The 27,791-nt window shown below is 38.7% G+C and overlaps 1 protein-coding gene and 1 pseudogene across 1 annotated transcript in view; both read right to left on the reverse strand.

Moving 5' to 3' along the window:
* Window positions 1-4,127, reverse strand: part of LOC115245893 (odorant receptor 9a-like) — a 6,094-nt gene extending 1,967 nt beyond the window's left edge. The window contains exons 1-2 of the mRNA XM_029824388.1: window positions 3,665-4,127; window positions 2,301-2,775 (exon numbers count right to left, since the gene is read on the reverse strand). Coding sequence (XP_029680248.1) covers window positions 2,301-2,775; window positions 3,665-3,805 — 616 coding nt within the window. The 5' untranslated portion in view covers window positions 3,806-4,127. The remainder of the gene's footprint in view (window positions 1-2,300; window positions 2,776-3,664) is intronic.
* Window positions 4,128-4,533: 406 nt separating this feature from the next.
* Window positions 4,534-26,031, reverse strand: LOC115245891 (annotated as a pseudogene).
* Between the last annotated feature and the right edge of the window lie 1,760 nt (window positions 26,032-27,791).

A 27,791-nucleotide genomic window follows, 5' to 3' on the forward strand; every position in this document is an offset into this window, starting at 1 on the left:
TCGAAACAAGCGACTTTAGGGCATATGTGTATTAAGACTTTTTGACTTAGAATGACACATAGAATACACAGTTTCAGTGTGGACATCAACGTTGCGGGACACCCTGTATATAAAGGTATTAACATAACATAATCAAAAAGTAAGTATTTTATAAGATATTTCATGATGTGTTTATGTAAAATTATGTCACATTAAAGTACATATAAAAGGTAAAACTGCATAAAAGATAACACATCACCGATTTTATTGCTACTTAAATATGTTGTAGGGGAGGTTCTTCTGAGTAATATCTTGCAAGAAATTTGTGGAGGACGGCATTAGTTTAAAAAATATAACAAATTGAAGTTTGATATTAAAATATGTATACGCTGTTTAATTTGTTATTTTTTCATTGAAAAATACTGTTTATGACCTTCTAAGTTGTCAACAATCGGGTTAGGTTATATCTTCCGGAAATGGAACCCCCCGTAGGAGGGGCGGAACTCACTGCGTCCACGCGTACACTTTCCCATCAATACAACAATTGTGGGGTGGATCTCGCCTGGCGTTGTAAAGTATATGCATGGACACAGTAGGTTTCGCCCTCCCTACGGAAGATTTCCACTTCCGGAAGATGTAACCTAACCCAAACTTATTTTCAGTTTTAAAAATAAAGTTGGGTTGGGTTAAGTTAGATTTCTTTGGGGTTGGGGCGCAGGAGGAGGGGTTGAGCTTCTCCCCCGCCCACGAATTCAATGAATAATATTTTTCGTCGGAATAAGAAGAAATGAGGAAAAATAATGGTAAAATTTTAAAAATTGAAAATAGGTTTGGGTTAGGTTACATCTTCCGGAAGTGGAAATCTTCCGTAGGGAGGGCGAAACCTACTGTGTCCATGCATATACTTTACAACGCCAGGCGAGATCCACCCCACAATTGTTGTATTGATGGGAAAGTGTACGCGTGGACGCAGTGAGTTCCGCCCCTCCTACGGGGGGTTCCATTTCCGGAAGATATAACCTAACCCGATTGTTGACAACTTAGAAGGTCATAAACAGTATTTTTCAATGAAAAAATAACAAATTAAACAGCGTATACATATTTTAATATCAAACTTCAATTTGTTATATCTTTTAAACTAATGCCGTCCCCTACAAATTTCTTGCGAGGAATTACTCAGGAGAACCTTCCTTACAACATATTTAAGTGGCGATAAAATCGGAGGTGTGTTCCTTTTTATGCAGTTTTACCGATTACTATTATAATATCTCACAACTGTAATAAAAAGAATAATATTCTACCTCATATATTTTTTACATTAATTTTGTAAAAAGTAGATTTTTATATAGTTTTTGTATATAGATTTTGATGTTTGTATTAATTTTGTTTTTTATATTATTTTTTATTAGTTTTATAACTATAGAATTATATATTTTGTTTCTCATATTAATTACGCGTCTTTAATCCCATTTTTTACAGAAATGTTTTTATGAATATATTTTTATTTTTTTATTATACAGGGTGTTAACAAAAAACCATTCAATATTTATATGGTAGATAGGACACACCATACTGAGTAAAAAAACCTTAGTTAACATAAGTCGAAAGCTCAACCGTTTCTAAAATATAAACATTTTTGTATGTTAATATCATGATTGACTTACTGACTTTTACGTGTCGCATACGACGTGAGAAGAAGATAATCTGTCTAAATCTTTATCTCGATATTTACAAGAGGTGTTCCACATGTCCTCCTTTCATTTCCATACATGCTTGGCATTTTATATTTGTGTTTTTATATTGTAACTGTGTACTGTGTAATCACTAAATCCGCAATCAAATTTGGTTCATGACAACTGACTGATCGCCGGTGAAATCTTCTGTTATGAAATATGTATGGAAATTGAATAAGGATATTCAGAACGCGGTTTATAAACATTGAGGTAAACATCGCATGCGACACGTAGAAGCCAGTAAGTCAATCATGATGCTAACATACAAAAATGTTTATATCTCAGAAACGGTTGAGCTTTCAACCTATGTTTACTAAGGTGTTTTTACTCAGCATAGTGTGTCCTATCTACCATATAAATATTGAATGTTTTTTTTAACATCCTGTATATTCTATCATATACTATATGTAACATATAATAAACAAGTTAATAAGTAGATCGCATTAAAGAAATTAATAAAAAATGTTTTTCGATGGAGGTAATCATTTAACGTTAAAATTCTGAGATATATATTTTCTCTAACAATAACTACTATTATGTAACATGAAAAATGCAAAAAAAAACATCTAAAGCAACAACAGATGTTACCGTGATTACAAGTACACGTAAGTACTAGCACGATAAATTCGATGAAACAGATAATCCTATGCAAGCTCTCCGGGACACTGAAATATTCCAACGCGCATCTTGATGGCATCGGATATTCTAGCATAACGTCTTCGTCCGTTATGTTCATCTGGTTATCTTTGTCATCGCCCAGGAGAGGAATTAGCGAATATATCGTCACGCTAAAGTAAGAGAAGCACACCATGAAACAGGAGAGAATTCTCCCAATGAAGGCGTGTTTTCGCATGATGGCACGATGCTCCGTGTTTTTAATTGTCAAATAATCATCCCTGGCTGAGCCGTAATTGTTAGTTAAATTTTCCGCATAAATGCGAAAACATATTGTCTTTAGCACTCCTAGTACACCGCAGAAGATCAACATGATGCTATCAATGTTCTGCTCCGCATCGGTGCAACCCATGTGAATTTCCATGGTAGGTAAGATTACTATTATGCTCTGTTGATATGTGTAAACGATATATTTTCTCAATCAAATAGCCTTTTCGTGTCTAAAAAAATGTGTCCCAATTCCAAATCTCTTTCTCTCACCAAACTTTCGCAAATATTAATATTTAATTATAAATAATGATCTTTTTTTAAATCCTGGTAATGTTTCTATATATTAACCATCTACTTCTACTATAATGTAGAAAAAAGTATTAGGTTTAGTTAGAAACTAATTAAAAAATTAGATAATTACATGTCTTAAGATTTAATTACTTATAATTTGAATGTTAATATAAATAAAAATATAAAGCTGTTTTTAATATAGTAAATAAATAAAATTATAGATATCCTAAATTTTTTTACATCAAAATATAAGATTAAATTAAAAAATTAGAGAATTAAACTTTAAGAATTAGATTTTAAGAATCATATAATTTATTAAGAAATTGATATTAATAAAAATTTGTGTATTGTTTCGTATTTTTTATTTAGTTTGTCCCTTGTATGATATATTATCAAAACAATGTCATATTAGTACGACATGAAACACGAATGAAAGAATTATGAAGTAAACAATATATGTATATATCACATGCTAATAAGCTATCATAAATAAGCCTTAGAAGAAACATTTCTGGTAATCAATTCCCAACAGCTTATGTCTATGTCCATTTACAACTCCGTTCGACGCGTTGTCATCCTTAGGGAAAAAGCTTTTCACGACGTGAATGACGAAATGCTTTTGATCCAGAAATTTGAACATTTGACATTTTCATCGCGAGAAGAAAATTTTATTTGAAGCATTATAATGACATCAATGCGTAAAAGTTGCTATCTATACCCTCAAACACGATCACACGCGACGAAAATCGTTGGGATCATATTCAAAAGATGTGTACCATGCAACAAGTGGCTAAGATGCATCGTATTAGCGAATAGATGTTATAAACTTGAAGCGGCCAGACGCCAATGGGCCAAGTTAACAATTTGAAAGGGGTCATTGCGTATGCGATATCGTCCTTCCATCGTTCGCTTGCCATCGGGTTGAGGTAATGACTGTAACTGAGGCCAATAACCAAAACACAGTATGTTCAATAGAATGAAGGTATTCCGACTCATTTTTTATTCAGCCTGACAATGAGACATATACCCGTTTATCAGCCTGCGCTTACGCTCTTAACGCATTACGACAAAATATAGAGTTATGCTTTTACGCAAAATTGTGTTGAATTGCTGACTAAGAATACACACGACTATGCTCTCTAAGTTGTCGTCCGTCGGGAAACTGTTCTTTTTTTATTGTGCGAAATGTTGGACAGAACTGTGCGTGTTTCGTTCATTATGTGTACGCGCCGATTATACATATTTTGCTTCATCTCGATTTCTTCCCACCTAAATAATATGAATTCAATCTGTTCAAAAGTGATAATATATATAGCATCATTTGCTTTTTTTATTCTACAGGCCACCAAATTTAACTAATAGAAAATTACGCGACATGTTATGGGTAAGTAATTCTACATGTCAGAATATGTCTAAATATAATAGTGCATTAGTAGTACAATAATTTCAATGAACATATTATTAATATTGCATAAGAAAAATTGATTTGGCACAAACAGATTACTGTGGGTAATAAGTTTATTAACGTGATATTTTAATAAACACTTTTTCATGCGTTTCTATTTTCAAAGTATTCTATTCTGTTATTTCAAACGTATCAAATATTTACAGTTTGCATAGATTCCTTTTATTCGCACCTTATATTTCATACTTCGAGCATTATACGAAGTACAGATAAATACGAAAAAGAGGTTTTTAAAATGCTTACATAAGTTGACAGGTTGACTACGATGAAATTTCCAGCCTGCAACGCGACTGGAGATTTTGTTTGCATAAGAATAAAGATCACATCTCTTTTTAATTTCTAAGGAAAACTGTACCAAACACTCTGATAAATAGAAATCCCTATATCTTCCATTTCAGATTTTAGATAATTCGATAAAACTATACAGCGTTAATTGTGTCATAAAAGCACTCAGAATCATTAAACTTTTTCCTATCATGACGGTGTCATTGACTTTTAATGCAAAGATTAACTGAAATCCTGAAATAAAGATTTGTCTGCTAAATGTAAATCTTCTTTTATGTGTGAATACTTAACTTATATATTTCGCTGAAAAATCATAGGTAACATAATATTCACCCATTATACATAATAATATGCTGATAAGGAATAATTCTATCAGCAAAACAAAACTGATCAGATCGGCAAGTTACCTGGCAAGCTTTATCAGGTAACAATGGCTTTGAATTAGTGCGTTGAAACGATCATAGATTCGCGGACTTGCAACATCAAAGTTGATGAATTGCATCCTCAGAATGTTTACTTGACCACAAACATGCAATGTAATGTTGAGAAATAATGCGTCGTTACCTTTGGGAAATGCATTGATACACAGAATTGTCTTATTGCATTCATAAACAAGATAATACTTATTATTACTATAGTAATTAAATTATTAAATTGTTAAATTATTTTAAAATTAAAAGATATGTATCACAAGATATAGCAAATAATATTGCTCTTATATACAGGGTATCAACAAAGTTATAACAAAAAATATTAAAATCTGGTGGTGTGAAATGCGGTGATCTCTCTTGGACGCAGAAAATAAACATTTAATTATATACTTTAGCGTGTTTATTAGGAACATTAAAAATATTCGCTTTTGTGAACATTACTTCTTCAGTTTACACAATTCTTTATGAAAAATAATCACCTGCACGTATGTATATTGTAATTAAGATTCTATAGATCTATGTTTGTATAATTTTTTTTTATTGTTTTTCATAGAACACACACTGGCGCGGTTTTGTCGTTAAAACCTGGAACACACTGTATATATATGTATAATCAATAAAAAAAGCATAATATTAATAAATTTAATAAATATCTTTATATATGTAGAATAATATATTATACTTTACAATAAAAAATTTTTTTTTCTAAGTGATACTGGATAAGACATGAAATACCCACAAAAAATTAAAAAAGAAATATTTTGATAAATATTACCCAAACTAGCAGTCGTCGTGTACATCATTGCAACAGTTTCGAAAAGACAGGTAAGTCTATACATGCTTCTTGGAAAATTAAAATATTCCAGAGTGCATCTTGATGGCATTGCGTACTTTAATATAGTATCTCCATTCGTTATGTTAATCCGATTATCTTGGTCATAAGTCAAAAAAGGAATTATCGCATATATTAGACTACTACAGTAAGAAAAGGTCATCATAAAACAGCAAAGAATTCTTCCTATAAAAGCATGTTTTCGCATAATGTCGCGCTCTTTTGTGTTGTCAATAGTCAGATAATCGTTCAGAGCAGAGTCATAATTGTCAATTAAATTATTTGCATAAATGCGGAACCATGTCGTCTTCAGCACACCGAGCAATCCACAAAAAATTATCGTCAGAGAGTCTATATTCTGCTCTACGTCAGTACAGGCCATGTATAGTTTCATGGAAGGTAAGATCACAGTTAGACTATGTTGATGCATTTTCTCATGTATGATTATTCATGCTAAAAAAAAAACTCACTTCTAACTCAATGAATGTTTACTAATGAATATTCTATTTAAATGCGAATGCTACTTTCTCATTCTCATGCTACTTCTCTCTCCTACTTTCGTTCAATTCCTATCAATTTTTTTCTCTCTTTTTCTTTCACTCTATAAAATACGATATAAAAAAAATATTTTTTTTTCTATACTGATTTATAAATGTAAAGCATTATACATGTAATCATATACTTCTATATTTGCTATTTGTATATTTATACATATATTTAATTTTATGTAATTCTTAAATATTAAAATAACGTAAAAATGTACGTTATTAAAAAAATATATGTATAACAAAACTTGTGTAAATAGAAAATTTATCTGCGTCAAAATATAACAGAAAATACAACGAAATTTAATATTAGATAAAGTTTATGTGACATTTTGTCACATATTATTTATTTTGTTTCATATACGATCGTTATGATGGAATCATGAAATAAGTAGTATAGTGTATGATTCCCATAATATTTCTCGAAAAGGATCGTATCATTTTTACACATGATTAAGAAAACACACATAAATCATAAAACTTAAAAAAGGAATTTTTCTTATTGTTAGAATTTTTCAACGACTTACAATCGTGCTGATTTATAACTCATCTAAAGTATTACAGCTGGCAAAAGCGTTTCACCATATGCGTTATCAAGAATTGAAAATGTAAAATCTTGGTATATTCATCGTTACGGCAAAGTTTTCTCTTCTCGTTGCAATAGAAAATATTCTTCATTGTCTTTGAACGATCGCGAATGTGTCAATGATCTTCGCGTTCCCAAAAATACTTACCGTGCAACAAGTGTCTACGACACAACGCAATAGCGAATAAATGTCATAAACTTGAAGTGGCTATACGCCGATAGGCCACGTAATCAATTTGAAAGGGATCATCGCGTATGCGATGTCGTCCTTCCACCGTTCGCTTGTCATTGTCGAGATAATGAGTCTAACTGATGCCAATAACCGATGATTTGCTCGCTATATCGACACAACGCGTTCCAACACATTTTTTATTCAACTTGAAAATATATATATACTTATTCACGAGGAGGATATTTGCTTATCAAATTGACTCTATTCTCCTAGAGTCAAATAACTGACCATATTTTTTATTTAACATGAAACATGTTTGTACATATGCTTATCATGTAATCCAGAGCGATGTTGAAATCTCGCTCCATGGATGCAGTGCCGATTGCCACGGAGAGACGAAATCCCCAGCACGTCTCCAGAGCGGTCCAAATCATAACGATTGAAAATTGGCGCCCGTAGCCGCTCAGCGATGAGTCTTGACTCGTCACCAGTATGAATGGAAGCGGTTTCTTTCCACTAAGGCATGCACAATGTTATCATCAATGCCAGAAGGCCGTCCAGAGCGGGGTTGATCCTCCATGTTGAAATCACCATTTCGAAATCTGCCAAACCACTTTTTGACTGTTCGGAGAGCAGGAGCGCGGTCTAAATAAACGGTTTGAATATTTTTTTGTGCAGTCCCAACACTCACGCCTTTCCGAAATTCATGTAACATTACATGCCGCAAATGCACCTTTTCGTTCTCCATTTTTAATGATTTCTCTTATGCACAAATGGACTTATCTGAACAATGTCTGACGCTAAATTGACATAAGACAACGTCATCTATTCGGTGTAAGCAACAATTACCACACGAAAACAATAGAACTCCGCCATGCAGTAACTTAATGCCATCTATGAAAATCGGGCACGAACTTATGCAATCATCCAATATATATACTTATTCACGAGGAGGATATTTGCTTATCAAATTGTCTCTATTCTCCTAGAGTCAAATAACTGACCATATTTTTTATTTAACATGAAACATGTTTGTACATATGCTTATCATGTAATCCAGAGCGATTTTGAAATCTCGCTCCATGGATGCAGTGCCGATTGCCACGGAGAGACGAAATCCCCAGCACGTCTCCAGAGCGGTCCAAATCATAACGATTGAAAATTGGCGCCCGTAGCCGCTCAGCGATGAGTCTTGACTCGTCACCAGTATGAATGGAAGCCTCCTCGAGTAGTCCATCCTAAACCACTACGCCTAAGCAGCCCCCTCTTCTGCTCCCAATTAATAATACGATCTTCCACCGTCACCACGTGGTGGATCTAGTGGACAGATTACCAGCACTTACGCTGGCATAGATGTACACCGCAGAGTGTGATTTTAGTGGAATTTAAAATACCATTTTAATAGACAAACAAATCATTTATTATAACGAAACAACAACTTAACAGATTTCTTACTCCTTATGTAACGCGCTAGATTATTAGGGCGCCATGTAAAACAAGATCCGCTATTGAGCGCGTCTCTATGGAGAACATAGAAGAATCAGAATAATAACAAGAAAAAGAGGGGACGTAAACGAAAAGAGATCAACAGTTGGATTAAATAAATAATTTAAAAGTGAATATTGTGTATTTAATTTGTTTCAATCGCGGCAAGTGTGCTACAAATGCAGAAGTGGGATCCTTCGAAATCTTGTACAAGGAATCTCGTCGAGAGTTACATTACGAATGCAGTAACCATTGTGCAAGACTCTACATAAATACGATAGACGTCGGTCTCACGGGACTGCGTAAGGAAAGCTTAATTAAGTTTAGAAATTGAAAGAAGATACGCATAGAAAAGACAGGTAGAACGGCTGAAAGATTCTCGCACTGTTGTGTGCGTGCGAGTGAAATATGTCTATGTATTGATCGTGTGTAAGAGATCGAAAACGTTCTCGCACTGCTGTGTGCGTGCAAGTGAGACACGTACGGTTAGTTGTGGAACAAGGATAGCCGAGATTGTCGCAGTGTTTTTTTTATATAAGTGAGTAAAATCCCTATTCATTAACGGTGACTCAATTGAAAAACATTCTACCACAGCATGGTTTAGCCACAACGGGAAGAAAAGTTGAACTCATCTTGCAGTGTTGCAGAATGCAACAAAGTGATCCAACAGGAGTGTGGATCGAGGAAGCGTTTTGACAAACCGACATCATCGAAGATGAAGAAGATGTACAGGAAGATGATACAATTGCTCAAGAACAAGAGGTGGCACGATCATTGCCGGGAAACAACCTGTGTCAAAGGGAAGCTGTATTAACGAACGATTTGCGTCAAGGAGAAGTTACATTAACAATAAAAGAAAGAGCTCTTATACAGAAAGAAATCGATCTTTTGTGACGGGGAAACGAAATATTACGGTCATCTCCTAGAAGCGTCTTGTCGTCGATAGCATTTAAAATCATAATTAATATTAAAAACATTAGTGAATTACTCAGTGAATACCATGGTTCCAGTGATGATTTCGAGCATTGGAAAGCTCAAGTTAATCTATTGGAAAATACTTATGAGTTAGATGAGAATTCCGCTAAGATCTTGGTGGGATCAAGACTTAAAAGAAAAGCACAAGAATGGTATTACTCCCTCGCCAACAATCTGATGCAAGTAGACGAGCTTCTTGAAAAAATGGACGCTATGTTCAACCAACTAATAGGACAACTAGAAAGGAGACGACATTTTGAGGTCCGCAGATGGAAAAAAACTGAAACATTTAGTGAATATTGCCACGACAAACTAATATTGGGGAATCGCAGGTTTCTATCGCAGAAAATGAGATGATAGTCTACGTCATCGAAAGAATTCCTTTTGAAGGAAAATCAGGCCCAAATGCATTCTTTCGAGACGGTACAAGCGCTACTAAAGGGATTTCGAAAAATTAATTTAACAATGCCTGAGATTACAATGTCTCGCCGGAAATATGTTGAAACTCAACACATTAAATCCAAGGCGGCATTTCCCAAGACGGACAAGGAAAGTCTGAATAAATTGAAGATATCAACGCGAGAAAGCAGCAAATGTTACAACTGTGAGAAAGTGGACCATTTCACCAAGGATTGTACTGCCAAGAAAGGGCCACCACATCAAACCTAAAGAAACGACACCTAAAGAGAGAGCGGCAGAACGACAAGTAGGGCTGATCGGTGACAAGAAAGAATTAATTAAGGAGGAACAGGAAATGGATGATAATTCAATATCTGATTAAGAGATCCATCTAGTGGACATACAGAACGAACTCAGAGATGAGTTTCAAAGAGGTGCGGATCTACAAGTAAAATGTAACAACATTTCTTGCATCGCAAGGATAGATGTCCTATAATGTTAATCAGATAAAATTTAATAAAAAATATAGCAATAAGAATTTCGGACGCTAATTGGAGCAGATATCGCGGAAACAATAATTCTAAACTAAATATAACGGGTTTAATCGAAAGAAATATTACTATAGATGGCAATTACAATGAATATTACTATAGATAGACAAGCCAGCCTGTTATTGTCGGAGTGGTACTAAATAGTATAATGTCGGTTCCAATACTAATCGGTATAGATACTTTGAAATCTTTTGGATATAGATTGACCAAAAATTTAGAATTTGATAAGGCGGTTAGCGAAATACTAAATATCAATTGTGAACCATATAATGTAGCTAATTATATTAACATTAATCTAGATATCGCGCCAAAATATCGCGAACTATTTATGAATATCTTTTCTAATTATTATTTGAAACCGAATCGTCTAGAGCTACCAAGCGTACAAATAGAAGCCGTATTAACGTTAAAAGATAATAAACCGATTCAATTTTATCCGCGAAGATTAAGCTACAGCAAAAAAGAAAAGGTACGCGAAATAATAGACGATTTGTTAAAAAGAAAAATTATCCAACGAAGCACGTCTGAGTACGCATTTCCAATCGTCTTAACTCGAAAAAAGAATGGTGAAATAAGAATGTGTGTAGTTTATCGTGCTTTAAACAAAGTGCTATTTAAACAATAGCGTGCGATAATTATCCCCTCCCTCTTATTGAGGATCAACTAGATGCTCTGCGGGGAAAAAAATTCTATACCACTCTTGATCTAAAAGATGGGTTCTATCACATTGCAATGTCACCGAAATCCATTAAATATACGTCATTTGTAACTTCCCTTGGCAAATTCGAGTATATCCGCATGTCGTTTGGTGTAAAAATTAGGCCACAATTGTTTCAAAGATTTATTAATAAAGTTTTAGCTAAATTTATAAAAGAGGGAACGGTTGTCGTTTATATGGACGATATATTAATCGTTACAAATACAATAGAATCACACTTAAATACTATTGAAAAGATATTTCAAACATTGGATAAAAGTAGACTCGAATTACGCCTGGAAAAATGCTCTTTTTTATGTATAGAAATAGAGTATCTAGGTTATAATATAACCGGAAATGGCATTAGGCCCACGGACAGAGGCATTAAGGCTGTTCAAGATTATCCCAAACCGAAAACTATAAAAGAAGTACAGTCATTTATTGGTTTAACTTCATATTTTACAAAGTTTATTAAAGGATTTGCCATATATTGGCCCAACCTTTGTATAGTCTTCTCAGGAAAAACACAATATTTGAATTCGAAGATAGAGAATGTAACGCTTTCGAGATACTTAAAAAGAAATTAATTAAATTACCTATTTTAAGTATATATGATCCGAAAGCATATACAGAATTACACGATGCTAGTTCACAGGGATTAGGGGCAACCTTAAAAACCTTCCGCAAATTACGAGAATTTGGCTCGTAAACTGACATTTTCAATCGAGAATAACTTTATGATGCAAACACAAATTGACTAATGTTTCTATGGGGTTATGTTGACAGATGCCCAAGTTTATTGCATGACGTCTATGATCTATTTATTTCGACCACTACTTACCGCTAAAGCCATCTATAGGAAAACGGCGGAAGCAAAGTTGTACATCTAATAAGAACGGAGGGCGGTCCTCAGCGAAGCTCCACCTACGGCACGCAGACAAAGTCCATTGTGCCTCTCCGATAAGCGACCCCTCAATTCAGGCCCAATCTCTTCCAAAAGAGGAGGAGAGCCTTGCCTGGAAGATCACCCACCTGCTGGGGCTCCAGGAAAGCAGATCCCAGCAGTTCCAGTCTGACCTAGCCCGGGCAGTCACATAGCACATGGAGGCTGGTTTCCTCCGGTGCATCACATTTCCTGCAGTTCGGCCTCATACTGATGCCCAATTTCTGCAGGTGGTAATTGAGAGTGCTGTGCCCTGTGAAAATGCGAGTCACTAGCCCGGCCTCTCGTCTACTTAGCTTTTTGATGCCGCTGGCAAAGCCCTCTCTCAGAGAATCTCCAAGGAGAGCCTTCGCCTGCCTGTATCCGGTTGCGCCTCTTCAGGAGGCCAAATGCTGGTTCCGCAGCCAGCGACCAATTTCCCCCTTGCCTAGGTGGGAGATTCCGACCGCCGGCTCCGGTCCCACCAACACGGTCTCCGAGTCAGCTCTAGCAAGCTGGTCGGCCGCCTCATTGCCCTTGATACCAAAGTGCTCAGGCACTCAGATCAGAGCAACCTCGTTGTCCCTCGCAAGTTCTTCCAGGGTGCCTCTGCATTTTCAGACCAGTTTGAAGGTAGTAGTAATTGGAGCACCAAGGGCCCTCAGAGCCGCCTGGCTGTCCGAGCAGATGCTGATGCTCTGGCCCCTCTCTTTGTTAGCGAGAAGTCCTTGTGCACAGCACAAGATCGCCACTATCTCCGCTTGGAAGACCGTGGCAAATTCACCGAGTAGGATGGATTCACTGATCCCTCTCCTTCGGCAGTAAACGCCCGCCCCTGAGCCAAGGCCGATCCTAGACCCATCCGTAAAAAGAATGAGCCTATTCTTCAGCACCGGACCCTGCGCCCTAAGCCAGTCTTCTCGCTCCGGAAAACACACTTTGTATGGCGCCTTCATGGCACGAATGGCTGGCATTCTGTTCTGCCCCATACTGAAAATAGAATGAGAAAGGACTCCGTCGGGAAGTTTAGTGTGCCTGGTGCCGGCTCTCCATTTTCCCTCACAGCTGAGACGGTAAGCCGCTGATGCAGCAGCGGCGACGACCGTGTGGCAAAGTGGCTCAATACCGAGCAGCACTCCCATCGCCGCAAACCACTCACGACACGTTGTTTCACTAATAGCGGCCTCACTATAAGTATTTGAGAGCATTCGATGAGCCTCAGCCGCAGATTTCTTCATATTGAAGCAGAAAATTAAAACCTTCCGCAAATTACGAGAATTTGGCTCGTAAACTGACATTTTCAATCGAGAATAACTTTATGATGCAAACACAAATTGACTAATGTTTCTATGGGGTTATGTTGACAGATGCCCAAGTTTATTGCATGACGTCTATGATCTATTTATTTCGACCACTACTTACCGCTAAAGCCATCTATAGGAAAACGGCGGAAGCAAAGTTGTACATCTAATAAGAACGGAGGGCGGTCCTCAGCGAAGCTCCACCTACGGCACGCAGACAAAGTCCATTGTGCCTCTCCGATAAGCGACCCCTCAGTTCAGGCCCAATATCTTCCAAAAGAGGAGGAGAGCCTTGCCTGGGAGATCACCCACCTGCTGGGGCTCCAGGAAAGCAGATCCCAGCAGTTCCAGTCTGACCTAGCCCGGGCAGTCACATAGCACATGGAGGCTGGTTTCCTCCGGTGCATCACATTTCCTGCAGTTCGGCCTCATACTGATGCCCAATTTCTGCAGGTGGTAATTGAGAGTGCTGTGCCCTGTGAAAATGCGAGTCACTAGCCCGGCCTCTCGTCTACTTAGCTTTTTGATGCCGCTGGCAAAGCCCTCTCTCAGAGAATCTCCAAGGAGAGCCTTCGCCTGCCTGTATCCGGTTGCGCCTCTTCAGGAGGCCAAATGCTGGTTCCGCAGCCAGCGACCAATTTCCCCCTTGCCTAGGTGGGAGATTCCGACCGCCGGCTCCGGTCCCACCAACACGGTCTCCGAGTCAGCTCTAGCAAGCTGGTCGGCCGCCTCATTGCCCTTGATACCAAAGTGCTCAGGCACTCAGATCAGAGCAACCTCGTTGTCCCTCGCAAGTTCTTCCAGGGTGCCTCTGCATTTTCAGACCAGTTTGAAGGTAGTAGTAATTGGAGCACCAAGGGCCCTCAGAGCCGCCTGGCTGTCCGAGCAGATGCTGATGCTCTGGCCCCTCTCTTTGTTAGCGAGAAGTCCTTGTGCACAGCACAAGATCGCCACTATCTCCGCTTGGAAGACCGTGGCAAATTCACCGAGTAGGATGGATTCACTGATCCCTCTCCTTCGGCAGTAAACGCCCGCCCCTGAGCCAAGGCCGATCCTAGACCCATCCGTAAAAAGAATGAGCCTATTCTTCAGCACCGGACCCTGCGCCCTAAGCCAGTCTTCTCGCTCCGGAAAACACACTTTGTATGGCGCCTTCATGGCACGAATGGCTGGCATTCTGTTCTGCCCCATACTGAAAATAGAATGAGAAAGGACTCCGTCGGGAAGTTTAGTGTGCCTAGTGCCGGCCCTCCATTTTCCCTTACAACCCAGACGGTAAGCCACCGATGCAGCAGCGGCGACGACAGTGTGGCAAAGCGGCTCGATACCGAGCAGCACTCCCATCGCCGCAGTTGGCCTGGTTCTCATAGCCCGAAGGGCCCCTTTTAAAATAAGAGCCCTCATGTGCTCCAGCGATATTTTCGCCGACGCTAGCTGTACCCTAGGCCACCATACTACTACAGCATACAGCAGCTTAGGTCTAAGAAAGCAGTGTAAATCCAGTAGACCATTCCCGGCCTAAGGCCCCAGGTCTGACCAAAGGATCTTCTGCACAGCCAGAAGTAAGAGGTTACACTCTTACACCGATCGTCCAGGTGCTCCTTCCACGTCAGCTTCCTGTCTAGGATGACTCCTAGATATTTCACTGACACGATTGGTGTCAACCTGATGCCTCCCAAAGTGGGCTTCACTACAATGCCTAGCTTGTATCTGCGAGTGAATATGACCAGCTCCGTCTTCCGGGGATTGACCGAAAGGCCAGTGCTGTCACACCACTCCTCTACCGTCCCAAGAGCACTCTGCGTGAGTTCCAGGAGCGTGTCCAGAAAGGGTCCTCGCACGATAATCGCCAGATCGTCGGCGTATCCCTGCGCAAAGAAACCCTTATCATTAAGTTTGTTGAGTAGTCCATCGACTACTAAGCACTAAGAAGTAGAGAGATCCACACAGCCGCCGATACCGACAGCGCCAAGTGTCGGTACAACTCGCCACCGAAACATACCTCTGATCCAATAAACCAGCCCGTGTGGAATGCCCCGCAGCGTTGCCTCCCTGCAAACCACCTCGTGAGGGGTGTTGTTGAAAGCACCCTCTATGTCCAGAAAGGTCCCCACCGCGTAGCCTCCCTCCATGAGATCTTTCTCAATTTGGGAAACCAGAGAGTGAAGCGCCGTCTCCGTAGAGTAGCCCATTCTGTAGGCATGTTGATTCTCATGCAGCGGATGCCGCATGAGGACAACATCCCTCAAGTAGACCTCGACCAGCTTCTCCAACGTTTTCAAAAGAAATGACGTCAAGCTGATCGGTCTGAAATCCTTGGCAGAGGTGCAGCAGGTTTTGCCGACTTTGGATATGAATACCACCCTCGCCAGCCTCCAAGCTCTGGGCGTGCAGCCCAGAGCAAGACAAGCTCTCAGGGTCCGCGTGAGCGGCCCATTGATCTGCCCGAACCCCTCTTGTAAGAGCGCCGAAAAAATCCCATCCGGTCCAGCGGACTTGAATGATTTAAAGATTTTGACAGGCCACTTCACCCTTTCGGGTTTTACGATGCTGGCCGCCAGTTCCCAGTCGCACCCACGTGCCCTTAATCTGAACTCTGCGGTCCCCCTGTCTGAGTCGACATCAAGTCCCCTCCTGAAGCCCGGAAAATTGGTCTCCAGAAGGGGAGCCAGAAATCGCTCTCCCAAAACCACATACCCATCCGGGAGGCGTAACGCCTGCAGGTTTGAGTCCGGGTTTTTCGCCAGGATTCTGCAGAGCCTAGAGGCCTCCGGAACCTCCTCCGTCGACTCACAGAACCTCCTCCTGCTCTCTCTCTTGGCGGCTACTACAGAGTCCCTATAAGTCTTCTGGGCCCTCCGGTAGAGATCCCAGTCGAGCGGGTGACCCGTGTTCCTGGCTCTATTCCAGGCACGCCGAGCCTCCTCTCTGAGCCTCTGCAGTCCCGGTCCCCACCAAGAGACCTTCTTATTAAAGCGAACTGCTCTCGCTGGACAGTTCTTTTCGAAGCTGCCCACTAAAGCCCTTTGTAGATGATCTACGCAGAGCTGTACCTCCGCAGCGGTTCCGTGCCTCTTAGGGAAGCCGCAAAGACCATTGGAGACATCTTCTCGAAACGAATCTCAACCCGTCCTTCTCGGATTTTTTCTATAGATTGTTTCGGGCCTCACATTGGCAAGCCTGAAGACGATCTGTCTGTGTTTAGAGAGGGAGGGCTCCGATGAGACCGGCCACCCGACAACCTCCGGAACCAAATTCTTCGAGCATAGAGTAAGGTCCAGTACCTCACGCCTAAGCACATTCTGAAATGTTGGTTCGTTGCCCCTGTTTAGGATCTCCAGGTCAGTGGTCACCAGATAATCCAAAAGCCTTCTGCCCCGATTGTTAATATTGGTGCTCCCCAAACAGTGTGGTGCCCATTAGCGTCGCACCACACTATAAGCGGCAGCCCCTTATCTTGGCAGTAATCCACCAGCTTAGCCACAGGTCCTGGCGGAAGCGAGCCCTCCTCTTCATGTGGAAAGTACGCTAAACTCACTACCACCTTCCTGGTCTCGCCCGTGAATCTGAGGAAATCCACCGTAACTGCCACAACGTTCCTAGAACAAAATTCCGGCATGAGTTGCGCTTCTAGTCCCTTGGCCGCAATTGCGGCCCTGGGACTGGGCTGTGTGGGGGACTTGAAAAGTCTGCCACAGGCTGCAATGCCCCTAATGCAGCCCCTGTATATCCAGGGTTCCTGCATTAGGCAAATACCTGTATGCACCACAGCCGTGCTCCTGGCTATAACAGCCGAGGCACCCCTGCTGTGGTGCAAGTTGATCTGGGTGAATCCCACCGTCGCCATGCCCACTTTATTGAGGGCCCGACGCTGGCTGGGATTCTCCCTGCCCCGTCGCCTCACTACGAGCCCCGAACAGACCCACAGTGATCTGCTCGAGCTCATAGCTAAGCCTGAAGTCCCGCGCCCTGAGCTTGAGAACACTGGACTTCGGGATGCCGAGAATGAGGTTCCTTCCTTCTGGGGAAGCCTCAACATTCTCGACAAAAACCTGCCAACTAGCCGGAGCTTGAGGACACTGGACTTCGGGATGCCGAGAATGAGGTTCCTTCCTTCTGGGGAAGCCTCAACATTCTCGACAAAAACCTGCCAACTAGCCGTGGTGATGCCCGGATTCTGCCTCTCCAGCAGCCCCAGGACCGCCGCCGCAGGCACCGGAGGATCCGGAACCCAAACAGCCGCCCTGTGCCGCTTTTGAAGCGCATCCAAGCCCACCACCTTGAGCTTGGCACCCTCCCAGGGAGAGATGTGCTCAATTCGCTCCAAGAGCCAATTGAGCGCCATCTCATCCTCCCCTCTAATGACTACGGCGCCATTACGCAGCACCGCAGTCCCCGTGAAGCGAGGCAGGGGACCCTCTCGGATCCTCGCCAGCTCACTGACCACCGCTTCCCGCAACAAGCCCAACTGCTCAAGAGTCACCGCCTGTTCGGGGTAGCCCTCCTGCACAATTGCCTTCGCCAAGGGGTTCGCGGCAGAGACGTAGAGCCCAGTAGTCTGAGCTCTTCACCACTTTCTGCACCGAAGGAGAGGTATCAACGGAGACCGTTCGACACCTTTTGCCGGTGTGCCGCTTCTCCACCCCTTTCGGAGTTCCTCCGAGAGCCGCAGAGGAAGAGGGATCTGACCCGGCTAAGGCCACCTCCCTGTCCCTCCTGGCCCTCCTTTTCTCGGCTCCACAGCGATTCCTCTTACAAGGAACCGCTGCTTCGCCGATGACGGCCCCGTTCCCTCCCGGGCCCTGAGGAGCCCGTTCGGGAGTTGAAGCCGCCACCCCTGAGGGCGGGGGCCCTTGCGAGCCCTCACCCTCAGTCCCCCCAAAACCAGTTGAAGCCGCCACTCCTGAGGGCGGGGGTCCTTGCGAGCCCTCAACCTCAGTCCCCTCAAGACCGTCATCAATATTAATACTAAGTTTTCAGAATCCATACTTGGTCCCACGAGAAGCTAGCGAACGGAGGTCCGCCCGGAGGTCCGCCCGGGCAGAGCCCCGCATGCCCGGGTAAGGCTAAATACTCTGGGGTTTCGCCCGGTGCCCCAGAGGCATCGTTCGCGACACTGCACCCCTAGTGCCACGCAGCCTTCGCCACGATAGCTCCTAGCTTGGCTTGGGGAGTCGGTCCGCGGCAGTAGCCTTCCCAGCCCCAGACAGGGTTTTACGCCCGCGGGGCCGGTTATAGCCACTACTACCCAGGAGCCTACTTGGGTAGTCAAACCCGGAGGCCGCCTGGGCGTCCTCCTATCCGCCGCCCGGAGATGCACCCGATAGGCGCTCAACCCACGGGAATAAAAAACAAGATAATAAAATGCATCCATTTTTTTTCAAGCCAAATATCACGGCTTCGAACTATAGATATTAGCAATTGTTTATGCACTGCGTAGATTCAGAATTTATTTACAAGAAATCTCTTTTGTAATCATTTCTGATTGCAGCGCCATCACGCAAACGCTAGACAAGCGAGATATTAATGCGCGAATTGCCAGATGGAATTTAGAATCACAGAACTTTGATTTCAGGATTATACACCGACCAAGTTCCCGAATGGCACATGTAAATGCTTTGAGCAAATCTTTTGGAGTTTTAATTATCGAAGATAATCTTTTTGAATGGAATCTTACTATACTACAGAGCAAGGATCCTAAAATTAAAAAAATGGCCAGTAAACTCGAAATGATGCAGGATCCTCTATACGAGCTCAGAAACCGACTAGTTTATAAGAAACACGGTAAAAATCTTTTATTTTTAATTCCACGGCAGATGGAAGAACATGTTTTGTTTAGATACCATAATGAAATGGGTCATTGTGGAGCCGGAAAGATGATAGATATTATTCGTCGTACATACTAGTTTCCACAGATTCGAGAAAAATGTGAAAATCATGTTGTTGTGCCCCTAGCCGCTAAGGAAGGGGTTTTTGGGATTTGTACGCCCAAAAGATTAGGATCTACTCAGAATAAAACACGCCCGGATTTTAGGTATAAATTGATATATCATATTTTATAAGATTTAATATATTTTGCACTTATTTGCGGTTATAGAGATCAGGTGCGATACGTGTAGTACTTTTGATAAGAATTGTCTTAAATGTATATCTTTTTCTTCGCCTTCAAGTATCAATCACATTAAAATAGCCACCGGATCTCCGCAAGCATACGGACAAGTTAAACATTAAACAAATGAACCGATTTGTAGCGCCTAGTATCGCCAAACTGTCGGAAAATAAGGACGGCAAACAATGGTATAAAGTCTTACATGAAGTAGAATATGCCATTAATAATACGACTAATAGATACGACTAATAGATCTACGGGGAAAAGCCCAAGTCAAATAGTTTTTGAATTTGACCAACGCGGTGATTGCGAAGACAATTTAAAAAGTTTTCCGGAGAAAACTATCAACCCAACAACATATGATTTGCAAGATGTTCGCAAGCAAGCCACTGCATGTAACTATTCTCAACAGCAGCAGAAGGCGGCTTATGATAAAAAACGCAAAGATTCAAAGAAATACGAGAAAGGCGATTTGGTTATGATAAAGAATTTCGACAGTACGCCTGAAGTAAGTAGAAAAATGATTCCACAGTTCTGTGGCCTATATGAGATAACTAAAGTGTTGAGGAATAACCGGTATGTCATAACGGATCCCCCAGAATTTTAAAATACACTAAAATTGTATACGGGCACTTGGGACGTTAGCAATATCCGTCCCTGGATAACTCCAAAAGATCTATACTCCATCCAAAGAGAGAATAACATCGGGTCGGACGAAAACTCGTCCGTTTCGCGCAGGTCTCCACCCACAGAAGCCGTATCTACTTATACGGTATTGAGTATTTCGCCATGTTCTCCCCACTTTGCCCGCCTATTCGCGGACCGATGTTATTCTCTCTTTGGACGGAGTATACCTCCAGATTAGATCATAAATAATCATTAATTTAATTGTTAATTCTAAGCATTAGTTTACAAATTATATAAAGATTGTAATTGTTACATGATAGCTTATTGTTAAATTTTGCGATGCGTTTTCGATTCAAACATATAATATAGCAATCCCGTGCTATCCTTTTGTTGTATTTTGTGTTCAATCAAATCTTTTCATTATGTACCGACATTTTATATTATTGTTAAGATCATTTATTGTCATGAGTTGCCGCTATGGTTTGGGGACCAAACCATGTCAATCTGGCCGAATTGTAACGCGCCCGATTATTGGGGCGCCGTGTAAAACAGGGTCCGCTATTGAGCGCGTCTCTATGGAGAACATAGGAGAATCAGAATAATAACACGAAAAAGAGAGGACTTAAACGAAAAGAGATTAACAGCTGGATTATGGTGTGTTAAATAAATAATTTTAAAATGAATATTGTGTATTTGATTTGTTCCGATCGCGGCAAGTGTGCTACACTTAGGATATCAAAATCAAAAACTTAAAATAACATTTAAATAATCAAAATTCAAAAGAAGTCGGTAATTTAGATTAATGTACTCTATATTATGAAATTATATTTTTTATTTACAATAATGACACACATAAGTGTCGTTGTCAAAGTCGGCACACTCACTGTGCATCCAATGGGTACATCTGAAGCACATCATCTATAATTTATCTCAACCGTTATAATTAAAGCGTCTTTCAAAAAAAAACACTGCATCTTGATCAATCGGCTGAGAAGTGCCATGTGACAATGGATATTCAGAACATAGACATTTTACATACATATATTATATATATTACATTACATACATTACATTAACATACATTACATTAACATTATCTTAGATATTCAAAATTAGAAACATTTACCATTTTACGTCAAATTTGAAAAGAAAAAAAGACATTAATAAATCACAAAAACTAGTTAACGCATAAACTTATAAAAATTATAAAAATTACTTACAAGTACTAAAACAATAATAAGAGATTTAATACTTACTAAAAAAGTTTTGAGTTTCGAGCTTGCACAAACTTGCTCGCAACAGCCATAATAGAACATAAGCCCTCCTGGCGGCATTTTCAGATATTTTGTTGTACGAATTTCTATCTAATTCCGATATTTACTGATAAATGGCAGTATAAAAACATTAATTTTTTGTAATATTCCAAATTATCAACAGTATCCCAAATATGCAGCACTTCCATTAGTAATTTCAAATATGTGTATAGTATTATTGATATTAAATAGGAAAAATTGAAATGGCACAAGTAGATAGATTACTGTGGAGGTAGTAAGTTTATTCAATTCACATTTTAATAAACACTTTTTCATGTAATTCTATTTTGAAAGCATTATATCGTGCCATATCGAACGTATTAAATATTTACAGTTTTCAGATTTCTATCATTTGCACCTTATATTTCACACTTTCAACATTATACGAAGTACAGACAAATATGAAAAAGAGGTTTTTAAAATGCTCACATAAGTTGACAGATTGACTATAATGAAATTTCCAGCCTGCAACGCGACTGGAGATTGTGTCTGCATAAGAATAAAAATTACGTGTTTTGTTAAGTTCCCAGGAAAATTGTACCAAGCACTTTGGTAAATAGAGAACCCTATATCTTCCATTTCAGATTTCAGATAATTCCCGATAACACTATACAGCGTTAGTTGTGTCAGAAAGGCACTCAATACCATTAAACTCTTTCCTATCATAACAGTATTATTGACTTTCAATGCGAAGATAAACTGAAATTCTGAAAAAAATATTTGTCTGCTAAATGTAAATCTTTTTTATAAAAATGTAATTTACATATCTTGCTGAAAAATTATAAATAACATAATATTCACCCATTATACATAATAATATACTGATAATGAATAGTTCTATTAGCAATACGAAACTCATCAGGTCGGCAAGCTCCCTGGCAAGCATTATCAGGTAATGATGTCTTTGAATTAGCGCGTTGAAACGATCATAGATTTGCGGTCTTGTAACATCAAAGTTGATGAAATGAATCCTCAGAATGTTTATTTGACCGCAAACATGCAATGTAATATTAAGAAACAACGCGTCGTTACCTTTGGAAAATGCATTAAGTTGCACAGTCTTACTGCATTGATAAATATAACAAATAATTTGCTTTATATTCAATATATTGCTTTTATATTCAATATATAATAACATAATATGCATTGCATAAGATGCAAAAGTTCTTGAAAATTTTAAATTTGTTTTTTTAAACAAGAAGTAGTGAGTCACTTCGAGACTGTTATATATAATTATTTTTGTTTACGTTGTTTTATAAAAAAAACTGCCACCTAATATAATATGCCTGATTACAGAAGAATTGGGTGGTTTTGATACATTTCGGATCATCTCAATGGAACAATTTGGCGTGAAACCACGCAAATTTCCGCATCTATGCAATGCTGTTTATAATCGATAAAAAAGTGCATAATATTAATAAAATTAATAAAAATCTTTATATATATATGTAGAATAATATACTTTTTAATCAAAAGTTTCTTGTTTCCAAGTGACATGGACACGACGCACAAAATACCCACAAACAAATTATAAATATTATCTTAATAAATATTACCCAGATTAGCAGTAGTCGCCAGTATTATTACAACAGTTTCGACGAGACAGGCGATTTCATACATGCTTGTCGGAAAATTAAAATATTCCAGAGCGCATCTTGATGGTATTGCGTACTTTAATATAGTATCTCCATTCGTTATGTTAATTCGATTACCTTGGTTGTACTCCAAAAAAGGAATTGTCGCATATATTAGACAACTAAGGTATGAGAAAGCCAGCATGGGACAGCAAAGAATTCTTCCTATAAAAGCATGTTTTCGCATAATGTCGCGCTCTTTTGTATTGTCAATCTTCAGATAGTCGTTCAGAGCAGAATCATAATTGTCAATTAAACTATGTGCATAAATGCGAAACCATGTCGTCTTCAGCACACCGAGCAATCCGCAACAGATTATCGTCAAAGAGTCTACATTCTGCTCTACATCAGTACAGCCCATGTATAGCTCCATGGAAGGTAAGATCACAACTAGGCTCTGTTGATACATTTCCCCATACATGGTGTTTTGTGCTCAAAATGAAAATATATTTCATTCCTAACTCAATGTAAATTTTTTCTAACAAATATTTCTATTTGAAGAAATATTTGAATGCTACTTTCTCACTCTCATACTTCTTTTCTCTCCCACTCTCGCTCAATTTCTTTTTCTTTCTGTCTTTCACTCTATAAAATACCATGTAAGAAAAGTGGTTTTTTAAAAAATTGATTTATAAATGCAAAGCATTATACATACAATCATAGAGGGTAACTTGAGGGAAGATGACATGTTGAGTAAGATGACACTTTTTTGAAATTTTTATGTTTTCCGATCAAGGAGACTACTAATCTACTCATAGTCAGCTGATCGTGTTTAGTGCAGATGACGAAACGACAGTGCGTTGTTGTTTCTTTATGCTATATTTTTAAATTAATCAAGGTAAGTTAAAAAAATAAGGTTTTTTTTAAATTTTATTGTATAGTATTCTAAACTACAAGATTATTGCTATATAATATTTGTGTGAATACTCCTCAAGTGTGAGTAGATTTATTTAAATTATTATTCTTGAATGAATCATGTAACCTATTCGTTATAAAAACATATGCACGCGTTTTGTATTTTTAAAAAATTTTTCCATTTAGTGTTGATTGTGGGGTAAGATGCTGCATTTTTGTTGCGGACAGGTGATAGTTCTAGCATTTTATCCCGGCATGCAGATATTAACATCAAGTTGCTTTCTATGAAATATTAAATTGCAAAAAATATAAAAAGTTAGTGTTGTACAACTTAATATGATTATACCTATGTTGATTATTATGTAAGGCATATTTTTTAAACTTACTTTGATTAATTCAAAAATCTTTATCAAAAAACTTAAAAATTACGAAGTGGTGGCATCTTACCCACTTGTGTGCTAGCATCTTACCCACATTTATAAAAATTTTTGTTGTTGTTACTGTTAAAATACTAAAAGATCTACATTTTTTTAATTATAACCAAATAAAAATATAATGATTTAATGACTTTCGATTTGTATTATTTTCTTTTGCTCATAATTACAAAAATATTGCCTTTCAAAGTTAAGTGTTGTATCTTCCCCCGAGTTATCCTATTTGTATATTTGATTATATGTATGTAATCCTTCAATATTAAAATATTTAAAAGGAAAGAAGATATTATTAAAATAATATATACAGGATGTATCCTAAAAAGTGGGAAGTATTGCAATGGAGGATTCAGGACACAAAAATATGAGAAAAAGTTCATATAAACATATGTCCGATATGACCTTGTTTTCAAATTATAGCTTGTTTTATTTTCTAATAGAGTTAAAATAGCATACTTGGATATCGGTTTGCTGTTTACGTACAAGATTTGAAGGACTTAAGGTCTTGTTAATTTGTAAACATAAACGCGTATTATTTGTGTTGTAAGTGATACGGTTCATATCTTGTGTTCAGTGAAGGTAAGGTATTCGTATCGTACGTTAGTACTATTAACGATAGAAGTACGTTTAAGTGAAAACTATGGTTTGGTCAAACAATGAAATGACAGACGTACATCTCATGTATGAATTAGCCCACGGTAATGCATTTCAAGTTAGAGGTAGTCATTTTGAGCACTTCCTGTAACCGTAATTATCTTAATTCTGTTAAAAAATAAAACAAGCTATAACTTGAAAACACGGTCATATCGGACATATGTTTATATGAATTTTTTCTCTTATTTTTGTGTCCTGAATCTCTCATTGCAATACTTCCCAATTTTTAGGATACACCCTGTATATATAACAAAACTTGTATAAATAGAAAATTTGTTTATATCAAAATATAAAATACAAAAAAAATTCCACAAAAATAAATGTTATTTAAAATTCATGTGATATTATGTAGCATATTATTTATCAAATTTGTTTCACATACAATTGTTATGATGGAATCATGAAGTAAGTAGTGTAACGCATACTTTCCATAATTTTTCTCAAAAAGAATCATTTTTCACATGATTAAGAAAAAACATACACACAAATCATAAAACTTAAAAAAGAAATCTTTCTTATTCTTAGAATTTTTCAACAACTTACAATCAACTTACAACTAACAATGTTGATTAACAACTTATCTAAAGTATTATTACAGCTGGCAAAAGCGTTTTACCATATACGTTATCAAGAATGGAAAATGTAAAATCTTGATATTATCATCGCTAAAATGTTCTTTAGAGCGTTGCAATAGCAATGTAGAAAATATTTTTTATTGTCTTTGAACAGTTGCGATTATATCAATGATCTTCGAATTCCCAAAGGTACTTACCGCACAACAAGTGCCTAAGGCACAACGCAGTAACGAATAAATGTCATAAACTTGAAGTGGCCATACGCCGATAGGCCACGTAATCAATTTAAAAGGAGTCATCGCATATGCGATATCTTCCTTCCACCGTTCGCTTGCCATTGACGAGATAATGACTCTAACTGATGCCAGTAACCAGTGATCAGCTCGCTATATCGATACAACGCAAGTATTTCGTCTTATTTTTTATTCATGAAAATTATTGCATAAGAGATATTTTCTTATCAAATTTTCTCTACGCTCTTAAAGCCAAATAACCGATAATGGCGACAATGTTATATCGACACAAAATGCAGGTATTACGATTCATTTTTTATTCAACATGAAAGATATACATACTTATCAGTTTGCTTCGATACCCTTAAAGCATTATGAAACATGAATGCAAGTTACGCTTTTACGCAATATGTTTGTTGAATAAAAATTCATATGACAGATTGTAAATTGTTGTCGTCCGTGGAGCAACTACTCCTTTTCACTGTATGAAATGATAGAAAAAACCATGTGCGTTTTGCTCACTATTTTTACTATTTACTATTTACTATTTACACACTATTATTTGTGATTTTCGTAATAATTATTGAGAAATTAATTAAAGAAGATCGACCAATTCGTGTGAGTAAAAGCGCGCAGTAAAAAAGACAAACCATTAATGTGTGGTTGTTAGGACGCGAGAATCTATCGTTTATGTGCCTCGTACGTAACCGTTGTCATTTGTAGAGCGCTCCTCCCAAAACTTCATCGCGCGTCTAGCGACCGCAAACTTTTGGATTGTCTCTGGTCCGTCCTTTCTCGCCTAATTAATTTCTTAATAATTATTACGAAAATCGCAAAATGGTAAAGGATTTTCCTACTCAGTTTAACCCGCTCTATCTGCACACGACGGGTGATGCGATTGACTCCGGAATCCCTGTATATGTATACCCAGATAGTTTTCCGGGTTTAATACTGGATGGTCACGCGTATAGAAAGCCTGATGTGAGCTTGTTGGAAAAAAGAATTAGTGTTAGGTGCAGCTTCAGCTGGTATTGATATAGGGATGGAATTATCCGATTACGTTGCTTGCATGTACTTTTAAACCATAATTATGGTAGGTAAGCGATTAAAAATATTATTCATAAATAACTAAGATCTTTTAATATGATTCAACTTTAGATACAGAATTAGAGGGTGTAGTTCCGAAAAGTATTTACCCCTGATTTTTTAGAAACTCAGTATTCTTACGTATTTTGATGCGCTGATTACGAATATCATAGTGAAAATTGGCGACTATTTCAAATGATTTTCATGGTGAAAACCATGAAAAACCCATAAAAAATATAGTTTTTTACACTTATCTCAGTAAATAAGGAAAATCATGATAAATGTTTTAGACAAAAGTTTTAGATCTCACAGAGACAAACATTTTATTGGTAACATTTGTTTTTATCATCTCACCTTTTTCGCCGAACAATACGTCTCATTACTCTGTTGTTAGTTAGTGAGTTTAGTTAAGATTTTGCGTTGCTGAAAAATTTTTGTTTCCACGCATACACTTTTCTACGCGAAGCGAGGTTCCACATGGGTTTGCAACTTTCCACGCAAAGCGAGGTTATATATTGGGACTTCTACGCAGTACTGTCAGCCTTTGTAGTTTCACCTATACAGCAATTGGTTTGCGATATCAAGAGACACGGTAGTGTCTCGCGCCAAGTCACGCGAAGCAAAGACCGTGCGTTGTAACAGCAAGGCACCCCGGATATCTATACGCGTGTCGGATAGTTGAGAGTACCTAACCGTAGATTACCAGATCTGAATAACGGCTAAACCGATCGAATTCTTGA

This window comes from Formica exsecta, unplaced genomic scaffold, assembly GCF_003651465.1.
Source record: "Formica exsecta isolate Colony F162 unplaced genomic scaffold, ASM365146v1 scaffold135, whole genome shotgun sequence".
Lineage (NCBI taxonomy): Eukaryota > Metazoa > Arthropoda > Insecta > Hymenoptera > Formicidae > Formica > Formica exsecta.